This window comes from Littorina saxatilis, linkage group LG4 (assembly GCF_037325665.1).
Source record: "Littorina saxatilis isolate snail1 linkage group LG4, US_GU_Lsax_2.0, whole genome shotgun sequence".
NCBI lineage: Eukaryota > Metazoa > Mollusca > Gastropoda > Littorinimorpha > Littorinidae > Littorina > Littorina saxatilis.
Genome location: NC_090248.1, coordinates 19,231,926 through 19,246,837, shown reverse-complemented (window position 1 = coordinate 19,246,837; position 14,912 = coordinate 19,231,926). Strand labels below are relative to the sequence as shown.

Genomic DNA, 14,912 nt, shown 5'->3' with positions numbered 1-14,912 from the left:
TGTAGTTTTTATATTTAGTCAAGTTTTGACTAAATATTTTAACATCGAGGGGGAATCGAAACGAGGGTCGTGGTGTATGTGCGTGTGTGCGTGTGTGCGTGTGTGTGTGTGTGTGTCTGTGTGTGTGTGTAGAGCGATTCAGACTAAACTACTGGACCGATCTTTATGAAATTTTACATGATAGTTCCTGGGTATGAAATCCCCGAACGTTCGTTTTCATTTTTTTGATAAATGTCTTTGACGACGTCATATCCGGCTATTCGTGAAAGTTGAGGCGGCACTGTCACGCCCTCATTTTTCAACCAAATTGGTTGAAATTTTGGTCAAGTAATCTTCGACAAAGCCCGGACTTCGGTATTGCATTTCAGCTTGGTGGCTTAAAAATTAATTAATGACTTTGGTCATTAAAAATCTGAAAATTGTAAAAATAAATAAAAATTTATAAAACGATCCAAATTTACGTTTATCTTATTCTCCATCATTTGCTAATTCCAAAAACATATAAATATGTTATATTCGGATTAAAAACAAGCTCTGAAAATTAAATATATAAACATTATTATCAAAATTAAATTGTCCAAATCAATTTAAAAACACTTTCATCTTATTCCTTGTCGGTTCCTGATTCCAAAAACATATAGATATGATATGTTTGGATTAAAAACACGCTCAGAAAGTTAAAACAAAGAGAGGTACAGAAAAGCGTGCTATCCTTCTTAGCGCAACTACTACCCCGCTCTTCTTGTCAATTTCACTGCCTTTGCCATGAGCGGTGGACTGACGATGCTACGAGTATACGGTCTTGCTAAAAAATGGCATTGCGTTCAGTTTCATTCTGTGAGTTCGACAGCTACTTGACTAAATATTGTATTTTCGCCTTACGCGACTTGTTCACCGTTCAGAGCGATGTACCTGAACAAAAGTACATGTAGTCGAGATAATATTCTCACGGCATTCAAACAATAACGATATTACCAAGACATAGGCTTAAACAAAATAATGAATAAGAAATTAGATTGGATAAAGTTTCCTGCACTATTTAGATTTATAAAATGTTATATAACAAATAATTAATTAATTTTAGGAAGTTTGTCTGCACTATTCGAAATTACAAAACGTCAAAAATAACACATTTCGGTACTTGTGTTTTCTCATAATTATTCAATGTGGGTACAAATGTGCTTGCATGCGTTATGATGACTTCACTTACTTGGACGTCAGTCCATCCTTGTCCCCTGCTGTCAAAGAGTAGCGGAAACGAGGCTGGTGTGTAAACTGGGGCAGGTCAAAGGTCACAGGGTAGTTATTAGGATTCAGAATGTACAGCGCTAGACCGCTTGCTTTGAAACTGGAACAGTTATCAATCAACACAAGCCTACAATGAATACAAGAACATCACACAGGAGAAAAATACAGCGATTGACTCGTCTGCAAAATAAATTATCACACAACATATATGTTTCAAACGTGATGTCATCTTTTTTAATGTGAGTTTGTTAACTGATCACTTTTTTTCCTCAAAGCCATAATATGCATTGATAATTTACTGTGTGTGGTCGTTTGCTTACAGAAACACATACCCTCTCTCTGTTTCTTTCTCTCTAGTTTTCTCTCTCTCTATTGCTGTCTCTATTCCCAATGTACAGTATTCAGCATGACACAGACGATAAATCAAATGACATTTTGCACAACGAAAAAAAATAAGACTGAGAGTCTGAATTGCAAAATCATTCGTAACATGTTATTGGTTCAGCGTACAACCGACAACGTGTTTCATGAATTTCGTCGGAACAGCAGCACCGAACACAAAGACATCAACTGCAAAACAAACAAACAAATCCCTGGGGCTTTGTGGTTTAATTTCTCCATAGAAAATGTTACTCCGATCCAATCACTTACAGCGAGAGATTTGTATGCAGAGAGGTGTTTTAGTTGAGAACAATGTTATTAATCAGTACATATATTTAAATATAATAGTAATGTTGTAGTCTTTCGTTTGTCTTTGTGTTACATGCACCACCACTGACATTTCTCTATGTGAGATAATAAAGTAGCGAGGAAGACAGCGCCACGAACAATCCTTCTGTACAGTACTGTCAACCAGAAGTCCTGACAACAATGAAACAGAAATTAGAATTTGGAGAAAAAAATATAAGCTCAATGCCGCAAATAAAAACACGTTCCACAGCTCATGCTCAAATACCTAATTAAAAAGTTTACAGGTCTGTTTCTGCGCTTGATTAATCAAAGAGACAGAGACAGAGAGAGCAATCATGAGGGACAGCAGGCCCTTCTTCCAAATGGGTAGAGATTAACAATTTTGCATTAAGGCCAACTGTTTTCAACAGAAAATGAGGCCTCAAGAAAGTGTGAATATCTAATACAAAAAGCATCCCCAGAATAAACAAATGATACAAATCACAACACATTCTTCTTTACTTACTGGGTTAGGGTTGAGGTGTTTATCTATAAGGCCGAAGGAAGCTTGGTCATTTGCATAGAAGACGAATCGGATGACCGACTGAATCCCTTTTTTTAGCACACACTCCAAACTTGTCAAGCCATCTTGAAACACACACACACACACACACACACACACACACACACACACACACACACACACACACACACACACACACACACACACACACACACACACGCACAATGTGACACAAGCGCGCATGAGATTGCTATCGAGAATAATGGCTACAAAAGCATACAAACAATCTTTAATTGCCTTGGTTGCATTATTATGTATCTAATTTGTGTCGAGGTTGTCAACGCACATTACCTGGCGCTTCGCGGAGCTAGACTATGTAAAAAGTCTAGGCTAAGTGAGTATGACGCAGTGATAAAGATGACGCGTTACATTATTATGACGACATGCTTGTCTGAGGTTGGCAGGGGTAAAACAGGACAGCTCAACGTTTCCTCGACACAGTTGAGGGTTGGTCGCAGATGAGAGCCGCGGGGATAGAAAAAAGACAACCGCGGAAACACATCTGCGTCGGAATCAATCGGAGCGTCAGTGATGGCAGTGACAAGCCAGCCAAGATCGCTTCATCCAGGTACTCTCTGTCTCTCTGACTCTGCGTTTCTCTGATGTTCTGTTTCTCATTGTGACAATGATTGTCTGTCAGTTGCTGTGTGTGTGTGTGTGTGTGTGTGTGTGTGTGTGTGTGTGTGTGCGTGCGTGCGTGCGTGCGTGCGTGCGTGTGCATGTGCGTGTGTACGTGCGTGCGTGCGTGTGTGTGAGAGAGAGAGAGAGAGAGAGAGAGAGAGAGAGAGAGAGAGAGAGAGAGAGAGAGAGAGAGAGAGGAATACACTCATTCAGAGAAAGCCTGGCCACCTTTCACCAGAAGGACATGCAACACAGAACCACGTTGCAAAAGTCTAACTAAAGTCATACAAAACATTCAGCCGTAAGTTCAGGCGGCTGATTACACCTAACCACGCATACACCTGGGTAGCGCAACTCTTGTTGCTGCTAGCTTTCCAGTGGGAGGAAGCGACTCAATTTGCCAGCATTGGGATAATAGAGTGAATGAAATGAAGTGAAATGAAAGGAAAAAAGTCTGACAAGGCAATGGACTTGTTTCTGCATTAACCAAGAGCAAAGGGGTTCGATCTGACAGCGCGCTAGCGCTGCAGTACCTGGGTGCCATAGACCAGGTGATTGGAATAATAGAGTGAATGAAATGAAGTAAAATGAAAAAAGTCTGACAAGGCAATGGACTTGTTTCTGCATTAACCAAGAGCAAAGGGGTTTGATCTGACAGCGCTGCAGTACCTGGGTGCCATAGACCAGGTGATTGTGAAGCAGGAAGTTGCTCTTCTGGAGGTCATTTTGCCCTATGAGGTGGGCAACAAGTACAGCATCTTCAACACCATGAACCAGAGAATATTCTACGCTGCCGAGGACTCGAACTGGTGCTGCAAGCAGTGTTGTGGGCCACACCGGCCCTTCGCTATGAAAATCACGTTAGTATTTTTACAGTCAAATATTTCCCCCGAAAGCGGAGTATGGCTGCCTAAATGGCGGGGTAAAAACGGCCGTACGCGTAAAAGTCATGAACGAAACAAACAATACAGTCCAACCTGTCCGGACGACCACTTCTCCATAACGACCGACTGCCCATTACGACCACGCCGAAGATTCCCCGATGAGTTTTGGTTCCGTATAACGCTCGCTTACTTCATAACACATATCGTAAGCATATATAGCGCTTACTTCCCTTTGGTTATTTGATCTCCTTTGGTTATTTGATCTTCATAATTTCACATTTCCAGGGAAACTTCAAAGGGTGGCCGAATTGTAAGTGCACTTGCCTCGGAAGCGAGAGGTTGCGAGTTCGACCCTGGGTCGGGGCGTACGGAATTTTCTTCCCCCTTTACTAGCCCAGGTGGTGGGTTCAAGTGCTAGTCTTTCGGATGAGACGAAAAACCGAGGTCCCTTCCGGCGTGTACACTACATTGGGGTGTGCACGATAAGATCCCACGATTGACAAAAGGGTCTTTCCTGGCATACATACATACATAAATACATATCAGCATAGTTTATTCAGGATTCAAAGATAATATAAGTATAACACAATATTTATCTCCTGAAAATGGACACATATGTACACCTCATATCCTATGCTCACCTTGCCATGCCCTCGCGGACAGACTGGTGGTTAACACTTCCAGCACGTACATATTTGGAAACACACACACACACATACGCACGCACGCACGCACGCACGCACGCACGCACGCACACACACACACACACACACACACACACATACATACATACATACATACATACATACATACATACATACATACATACATACATACATACATACATACATACATACATACATTATACATACATACATACATATAACTCATTTGGGACCCCTTGGTACTTTGATTCCCTCATACATTTCAAGATCTGTTCAGTCATTGTCAGATGTTTTTACATTAAGTGATATAGGGTAGTCACGTTTGACCATTACTTTTTATTAGAGAAACTATTTTTTCAGGCACGCATGCACATTTTTTTCTTCATAAAAAACCCCTACTTACTAAGAGGTCTATTGCCCCCCTTGAGAAGGCCTCAACCCCAGTTCAGTTGTCAAGAGTATAGGTTAAGTCCGTGCCACCCCCCCACCCCCCCCCCCCCCCCCCACCCCCCCGATACCCTTCTTTTCCTATTGTCTCGTCTTTTTTTTAAATTGTTATACCATCTTTATATCACGTCGCACCTGAAATCTCATTGTTGAAAGAAACGTGGCGTGGTTCTAAGCGTAGAGAAACGTCAAAGAACGGGCATGTTAGTCGTGACAGTGGGCATTTCCAGGTCAGAACTGAATCGGGCACATAACGAGTCTACGGACATGGGTTGGAAGTCCCGGTAGCGGCGTCAACATCGCGCTTACAAGTTGATTCTTTTGGCTTGTGCTTATTTAAACACACCGCCTCAGCTGATGATTTGTTATTTACACCAGAAGACAGACATGTGAGCTTTTGATTAAGCTGGTCTGATTTATATTGACTCCATGAAGATCGAAGATATAACTATGACATCCCATTGTCTTGTCGGCAGGTTGTGTATCCGAGTGAAAGCATTTCTGACAAAGTGATGTCGTTCGAGAATGTAGAAACAGATCGACTGAATGCCAGTGGCATTTTCTGCACGAAATTCACACGAAAACAATAATAGTTGTCCGCATGCAGCCACCAGTGTGGTCACCCATGGTTCCACGTGCTTATACCTGGTGACGCAGTAACTCACGAGGCCCTGCAAAGCGGCACGTTTACACTGTGTTTAAGTAGTTTCAATGAACACCGAATTAATTTGCTTTTTCAAACAAATATTTTGGTAAAAGAATCATAATGGTCTCGGTGCTGGGCATCTTTGTACAGGAAAAATAGTAACACTCATTGAAAATGCCTGACTTAAATGGCCAAAATGAAGTACCAAGGTACCCCAAAGGGTCTATACATACATACATACATACATACATACATACATACCTATTTATATACATACCCTCGTCTCGATTCCCTATCAATCTGAAAATATTTAGTCAAAACACAATATCTAGATGTAAAAACATTTGTTTGTATTACAAGCAGTAACGTACGATGTTTCATTTTGTTCCAGCGACAACATGGGACAGCCAGTATTGCACATAGAGAGACCATGCAACATGGGGGCTTTCTTTCCTAACTGGCCCTGCTGCAGTGATTCGGTGATTGTAAATGCCGAGTCTGGGGACCATTTTGGTACGTACCTCACACACACACACGCACGCACACACACACACACACACGCACACACACACACACACACACACACACACACACACACACACACGCACACACACACACACACACGCACGCACACACACACACACACACACACACACACACACGCACACACACACACACACACACGCACACACACACACACACACACACACACACACACACACACACACACACACACACACACACACACACTGATGATCATATGTATAATTATAACGTTTGTTTGTGTGTGTGTGTGTGTGTGTGTGTGTGTGTGTGTGTGTGTGTGTGTGTGTGTGTGTGTGTGTGTGTGTGTGTGTGTGTGTGTGTGTGTGTGTGTGTGTGATGACTAAAGGCTCCGCTACACGTTGCGTGAAAAGAAAGCAGGCCAAGTACTCGTCATAATCCTTAACGCAACATGCAGCCCCGCTGACTCTGCGCACGTATAATTTGCCCCTAAAGCTAAATTTAGCTCTGTGGACTTTTACAATCCTTGGACGGATGTTCGTGCATAACCTTTTGCAGGCACCATCGAGCGCAAGTGCAACCCGTTCTTCCCTGGCTACCGAGTGTTGGATCACAATCAAGCACAGGTGATGTCCTTGGACGGTCCTTGCTGCTGCCTCCTTATGCTTGCTGCGATGTGTTGTCAGGATCAGGCTTTCACCGTCGTCAACAGTGATGTAAGCAAATTGTTGCAATGTTCAGATTAAGCGGGCACTGCTGGTTAGATTTTGACCAAAATTCGAATTTCTGTTGTCCCCCAATGAGATTATGACATGTAGAATGCTGAATTATTTATCTCTCGAATAGATTGTGAAGTATTAGCCTGTGTCACTGTGCAATAAGCAATTTAATGGAGTGAGGGATAGGCAAACAGTGACTTTTTGGCCCGCCATTTTGTATAATTTGCAATGCTTTGCCAAAATTAGATGTATTTAAGTACCTAATGTGATTATGGAATTTAGAATGCTGAATCATTTATCTTTTAAATGTAATTTGATTTGTTAGCCTATGACCAGCCGTTTACTTGCAATAAGCGATTGAAATGAGTGAGGGGTATGCCAACAATGATTTGTTTGGCCGCAATGGGCGGTTCTGGTGAGGTTATGCCCCTTCTTTCTTTCGGCTGGTAACAGCCGGAACCTCGCGGCAAGATCACACGAGAAAGGAACAAAACGTGCATTGGTCCCAAATAGCATGTCGCTTTGGTAACAGTTCGTGTGTAAATCGTGCATTTTATACGGTAAAAAGACAATGGTAACAGGCGGAACCTCGCGGCAAGATCACAGGAGTTGTCTCGCGTTATCACCCCAGAAGCGCTCATTGTGCATGCTTTGCCAAACATTGCGACGCGACGTGCGCCTGGTTTTTGACTCACCTGAGTAATGGATTGGTGAGTATTAGGATTCATATGTGTCCGGTTGTATGGCTACATGTTCGATTGCTACCACCTTGTACTTATAATTACTTGCATAGTATGCATTTGATTTTATGAATAACCACATATGTTTGCTCTTCATGCCTCATCTTCATCATCATCATCATCATCATCATCATCATCATCATCATCATCATCATCATCATCATCATCATCATCGATTCATCATCATCATCTTTATCATCACGTGCTGAAGTTTTCTGACCTCCTTTTGTTGGTACACTTTTTAACTTTTTAATTTTTAATTTTTCTGTCCGCAGACAACACAATCATAACGTTGAAATTATCTCGGATGTTTTTCAAGCTAGACCTTTGAAACTTTGCACACTTTTAGGGTTTGATGATCTCACGAAGTGACCCCAGTTTGGTTGACGGTCGTCAAATTTTGGGGTCACAGCGGGGTCATGTTTGTTTCATAAAAACTTAACGTTGAGGTTATCTTGGATGTTTTTGAATCTAGAGCTTTGAATCTTTGCACACTTCTAGGGTTTGATAATCTCCCAACTTGAGCTAAGTTTGATTGACCCTCGTCATGTTTTGAGGTCACAGAGGGTCATGTTCGATTCATAATAAATTAACATCTCGGGCCTTTTTGAAGCTAAAGCTTTGAAACTTTGAGCATTTCAAGGGTGTGATAATCTACCAACGTGACCCTTGTTTGGTTGACCCCCGTCACATTTTGGGGTCACAGCGGGGTCATGATTTTAAAAACTGAGCGTGGATATTTTCTCAGTTTTTTGGAGAGGAAAAGCCTCCAAAATTCACACAATTGTTGGTGTTGATAATCATCAGACATGACCAAACTTTGGTTTGTTTTCATCACATTTCAGAGTCACAGCATGACAATGTTTGCTTGAGAAGATTTTCACCCCTGAAATATCCACTGATCGAGCCATCAAGAAAATAAGCCTTGAGGTCATCAAGCTCAATGATGTCATTGTTTGAATTGGAGCACAGTCTTGGCTAGACTATTGGTGATGACATCATGTTATGATGTCATAGTGTCAGAAATGAGGTCACACAAGTGTCTGAGTATACCTTTTTTTCTGGGCTAGCCAAAACTCAATTTGGTCAGGAAAATTAGTAATTATTATGATTCTTGTTTGAAAAAAAAAAAATCTCTCAAAATTTAGTGGATGTTGAGTACATCAGACTAGTGATTGTGGTGGGAAGCAGATTTTGGGTTGTGCAAGTTTGAATATGTGAATTATTCTTAGGGTTCAAGGACGGATCCAGGATCTCAAGGAAGGGGGGGGGGGGGGGGAGCCCACCCAAACTTTTTTGCACAAACTTGAAGGCGCGAATCGCCTGAATTTAGGCCGCGAAGCGCCCGAACATGCTAGGGGGTCCGCATGCCCCCCCCCCCCCCCCCCCCCCCCGGAATTTAGTTTTTCCAAGCAAGCAAAATGCTGCAATCTATGGCCACCTGAGCTCAGAAACTGTCATTTAATCATCTCTCTCTCTCTCTCTCTCTCTCTCTCTCTCTCTCTCTCTCTCTCTCTCTCTCTCTCTCTCTCTCTCTCTCTCTCTCTCTCTCTCTCTCTCTCTCTTAAACTTTTTAATTTTTAATTTTTCTATTTTATCATTGTGTGTCTGTGCGTCCCAAGGACAGATTGTAAGAAAAGCCGTAGCCTTAAATCTTAATCCTTGTTAAATAAAGTTCAATTCAATGCAATTCAATTCTCTCTCTCTCTCATCCCTGAACTCTTGTGTGTGGCGCACGTTATATGTAGAGCAGCACCACCCTGATATGACCCTTCGTGGTCGGCTAGGCGTTAAGCAAACAAACAAACAAAACAATCTTGTTCTCTTCTTTTTTTCCCCCATAAGGCCCGGGCCCCCTTAGCCCCCCCCCCCCCCCCCCCCCCCTAATTCCGCCACTGGAATTTGGGGGTCTAAAAACGGAGGGATAGAGTCTTCTATGGGGTACGGAGTTCAAGGAAGGGCGGGGGTAAAGAGTTCAGGTAAGGGCGGGGGTAAAGAGTTCAGGGAAGGGCGGGGGTAAGGAGTTCAGGTAAGGGCGGGGGTAAGGAGTTCATGGAAGGGCGGCCGGGGGTAAAGAGTTCAGGGCCGTCGCGATATAACCTTGAATGGTTGAAAACGACGTTAAACACCAAATAAATAAAGAAAGAGTTCAGGGAAGGGCGGGGGTAAGGAGTTCAGGGAAGGGCGGGGGTAAGGAGTTCAGGGAAGGGCGGGTGTAAGGAGTTCAGGGAAGGGCGGGGGTAAAAGTTTAGGGAAGGGCGGGGGTAAGGAGTTCAGGGAAGGGCGGGGGTAAGGAGTTCAGGGAAGGGCGGGGGTAAAAGTTTAGGGAAGGGCGGGGGTAAAGAGTTCAGGGAAGGGCGGGGTAAGGAGTTCAGGGACGGGCGGGGGTAAAGAGTTCAGGGAAGGGCGGGGGTAAGGAGTTCAGGGAAGGGCAGGGGTAAGTAGTTCAGGGAAGGGCGGGGGTAAGTAGTTTAGGTAAGGGCGGGGGTAAAGAGTTCAGGAAAAGGCGGGGGTAAAGAGTTCAGGGAAGGGCGGGGTTAAAGAGATCAGGGAAGGGCGGGGGTAAGGAGTTCAGGGAAGGGCGGGGGTAAAGAGTTCAGGGAAGGGCGGGGGTAAGGAGTTCAGGGAAGGGCGGGGGTAAGTAGTTTAGGTAAGGGCGGGGGTAAAGAGTTCAGGAAAAGGCGGGGGTAATGAGTTCAGGGAAGGTTGGGGTAAAGAGTTCAGGGATGGGCGGGGGTAAGGAGTTCAGGGAAGGGCGGGGGTAAAGAGTTCAGAGAAGGGCGGGGGTAAGGAGTTCAGGGAAGGGCGGGGGTAGGGCGGGGGTAAGGAGTTGAGGGAAGGGCGGGGGTAAAGAGTTCAGGGAAGGGCGGGGGTAAAGAGTTCAGGAAAGGGCGGGGGTAAAGAGTTCAGGGAAGGGCGGGGGTAAAGAGTTCAGGGAAGGGCGGGGATAAGGAGTTCAGGGAAGGGCGGGGGTAAAGAGTTCAGGGAAGGGCGGGGGTAAAGAGTTCAGGGAAGGGCGGGGGTAAAGAGTTCAGGAAAGGGCGGGGGTAAGGAGTTCATGGAAGGGCGGGGGTAAGGAGTTCATGGAAGGGCGGGGGTAAAGAGTTCAGGGAAGGGCGGGGGTAAGGAGTTCATGGAAGGGCGGGGGTAAAGAGTTCATGGAAGGGCGGGGGTAAGGAGTTCAGGGAAATGCGGGGGTAAAGAGTTCAGGGAAGGGCGGGGGACAAGGAGTTCAGGGACGGGCAGGGAGTAACGAAGGCGAGTCGTGTGTAAGCATTCGCTTTTCTTGTTCCATCATAACTTTATTGATGATTTTACCAATCTTTACTACATTTTACACACAGACTTGTGGTATTAGTACTAATAGTGTGTTCTATCCGAACGAAGCCGTCATTCTCTGTTTTGGAGATGTGGGGGATTCAAGCAGTTAAACATGTTGCCTAACATACCAAATATTTGGTGCGTCGGAAATCAGGTAGGAAGTATTTGGTAGAACACACTCCACGGGTAATACAGTCGAACTTGCCCTTGAGACCACCTGTCCAAAAAGACCACCTGCCCATTAAGACCACCCCAAAGGATCCCCGACGGTCTTTACGACTATATAAATCACCTGTTTAAAGAGACCACCTGTCTAAAAAGACCACTTTTGCTCAGTCGCTTGGGTGGTCTCTTTAGACAGGTTCGACTGTACCTGTTTTTTGAGAAATTATTAGAGAGATTATGAGTTTGTTCTAAAACCTAATTTGCGTGTATACCTTGCACCGCAGGGACAAGAGATTGGCCAGGTGAAGAAGCAATTCTCTGGACTCCTAAAGGAGATGTTCACGGATGCAGACGTCTTCTCCGCCTCTTTTCCAATCGATCTCGACATCAGGGTAAAAGCACAATTTCTTGTATTCATACATTTTCTTTCTTGACAAAAGAAAACAAGTCGCGTAAGGCGAAATTACTACATTTACTGATTTAGTCAAGCTGTCGAACTCACGGAATGAAACTGAACGCACTGTATTTTTTCACCAAGACAGTACAGCTTCGTCAATACCCGCGAGAAGGAAATCGCTCACCTCCCACGATAAAGAATAAGATCATTTTTGGATCGATTTCTTAGATTTTAATCGTAAGACTAATTAATTTATTTTTGTTAATTGTGATCACATTTTAAGAGTAAACACGACATGTATATATTTTTAGATTCAGAATGTGATGAGGAATACGATGCAATCAATTTTAAATCTGTTTGCGAAAAATCGATTTTAAAGACAACTTAAATGAGCAAACTCATTAATTGATTGTTAAGCCTCCAAGCTGAAATGCAATACCAATGTCTGGGCTTCGTCGAAGATTACTTGACCAACATTTCAAAAATGAGAGCGTGACAGTGCCGCCTCAACGTTCACGAAAAGCCGGATATGACGTCATCAAAGACATTTATCCAAAAAAATAAAAATAATGTCTGGAGATGCCATACTCACGATCTCTCATGTTAAGTTTCATAGAGATCGGTCAAGTAGTTTTCTCTGAATTGCTCTACACACACACACACACACACACACACACACACACACACACACACACACACACACACACACACACACACACACACACACACACACACACACACATACAGACTCACACACACACACACACACACACACACACACACACACACACACACACACACACACACACACACATACACCACGACCCTTGTCTCGATTCCCCCCTCTACGTTAAAACATTTAGTCAAAACTTGACTAAATGTAAAAAAAGGGGGGGGGGGTTAAAGGTATACAGTTTTGACCAATCTAACTTGTTGCCTTTAACTAGGAAGGGAGTGTACTCCTTGCAGGGTTCTGTCTTCTCCGCCTCTTTCCCAATCGATCTCGACATCAGAGTAAAAACACAATTTCTTGTATTCATAAATTTTCTTCCTTGACAAAAAAAAGCGGGGTGGGTGGTTTAAGGTATGAAGTTTTGTCATACTGTTTTGATCAATCTAACTTGTTGCCTTTAACTAGGAAGGGAGTGTATTCCTTGCAGGGTTCTGTCATACTGGTTTGTTTGGTCAATATTTTCCTTTACGATATAGGGAGGTTCCTTTCTGTACTTTGGGTAAAAAAAACGGACTCTCAGCTGGTTCCATGGCTAAAGGTTAACTCAGTAGTGTAAGTAGGTTAAAAGTTTTCACGTAGGTTTTCATGAACGGGGTTTCAATACACGATGTTCGGAAATAACTCGATCTGTCGGATTTTCATGGGTTGTGAAAGCGTGAATATCCTACATACGTGAGAGAGACACCCGTGAGATAATAATCGTTCAAATCACACGTGTGTATATCATGTAAATGAGGTCATGTCAAGCAAGTCTGGCAGGGACCTGTTTTTCCACTGCTTATGGTGCCAAAGTCACCGAGACAAACGTCATTATAGAAACAAAAATTGCGCTCGCTAAGTACCCTCCATGAATCTTTAGAACTAACACGTCACGCCACACTTTCAGAGTGACGTTTCTTTGCTTTGACGAAAAAATATTGCACGAGGCTTTAGAAGAGATCGAGGTTCCAAAACAAGCGTCTTCAATATTTAGCTGCCTCGACTTCAGGACATTTTCAGTACAATACACGTAAGTACAGTATGTAGGATCAACAGAATACTACATGGCTTGCTGTTTTGTACCAGATTTACACTCGTTGCTTTTTGACTCACATGCGAAGCAAAAGTGAGTCTATGTACTCACCCGAGTCGTCCGTCCGTCCGTCCGTCCGGACGTCCGGACGTCCGTCCGTCCGTCCGTCCGGAAAACTTTAACGTTGGATATTTCTTGGACACTATTCAGTCTATCAGTACCAAATTTGGCAAGATGGTGTATGATGACAAGGCCCAAAAAAACATACACAGCATCTAAATGTTGTCTAAAAAACAGCTATTTTTCACATTTTTCACATTTTCTCTGAAGTTTTTGAGATTGAATACCTCACCTATATATGATATATAAGGCAAAGTAAGCCCCATCTTTTGATACCAGTTTGGTTTACCTTGCTTCAAGGTCAAGGTCACAGGAGCTCTTCAAAGTTGGATTGTATACATATTTTGAAGTGACCTTGACCCTGAACTATGGAAGATAACTGTTTTAAACTTAAAAACTATGTGGGGCACATGTTATGCTTTCATCATGAGACACATTTGGTCACATATGATCAAGGTCAAGGTCACTTTGACCCTTATGAAATGTGACCAAAATAAGGTAGTGAACCACTAAAAGTGACCATATCTCATGGTAGAAAGAGCCAATAAGCACCATTGTACTTCCTATGTCTTGAATTAACAGCTTTGTGTTGCATGACCTTGGATGACCTTGACCTTGGGTCAAGGTCACATGTATTTTGGTAGGAAAAATGTGTAAAGCAGTTCTTAGTGTATGATGTCATTGCTAGGTTTAGTTATTTGAAGGTCAAGGTCATGTAAAGGTCAAGGTCAAGCATGTGAGTCGTATGGGCTTTGCCCTTCTTGTTTCAAATAGTGAACAGCTCGCTTTCGCTCGCAGTTCATTATTTTAAAAAAAAATCGTGTAAATATGGTACGACACAGCAAGCCATGTAGTATTCTCTATATAATATACTACATATTCACGCTTTCACAACCTATGCAAATCCGACAGAGTTATATCCGAACATCGTGTATTGAAAACCCGTTCATGAAAACCTATATTATAACTTATAGTCTTGCTTGTATTGAGGCAAACGTTCCCATGAGGCATTGCATTAGCGAGGGGAGTGTCTTTAACAAGAAGGAACACGCGTGTAAAGTTTACACTCAGTCTGTCGCAACCAGTACAAGAGTTATTTCCGGAGTTCGTCCATTGGTTGGGTAGTTGCTTCATGAATGAGCCGCATTCAATGTTGGTGTGTTTCTTTGTTTGTTTGATTGTTTGTCTTTCGATATAACTTTTCTTTGTTTCTATTTTTTCCTGCAAGATGAAGGCCGTTCTCCTCAGCTCCGTTTTCCTCATTGATTTCAACTTCTACGAGGACCCGCGCGAAGACAAAGGTGTTGTTACGCAGACTGCGGTGAATATGTAATGCATCGTGATCGCCCTCGACTGGTCTTCAATCTGCATCTGGCGCGCCCCATTTTAGTTGGATCCTTATGATATGAAGACTATTTACACCCGTTCAAATCAACAA

The 14,912-nt window shown here is 43.2% G+C and overlaps 1 protein-coding gene across 1 annotated transcript; it reads left to right on the top strand.

Moving 5' to 3' along the window:
- Positions 1-2,885: 2,885 nt before the first annotated feature.
- LOC138964173 (phospholipid scramblase 2-like) lies at positions 2,886-14,912 on the top strand. The gene is made up of 6 exons (XM_070336061.1): positions 2,886-3,068; positions 3,780-3,981; positions 6,155-6,276; positions 6,826-6,983; positions 11,497-11,604; positions 14,703-14,912. Exons 1-6 carry the CDS (start codon positions 3,032-3,034, stop codon positions 14,805-14,807), a joined length of 732 nt encoding a protein of 243 aa, XP_070192162.1. The 5' UTR covers positions 2,886-3,031; the 3' UTR covers positions 14,808-14,912.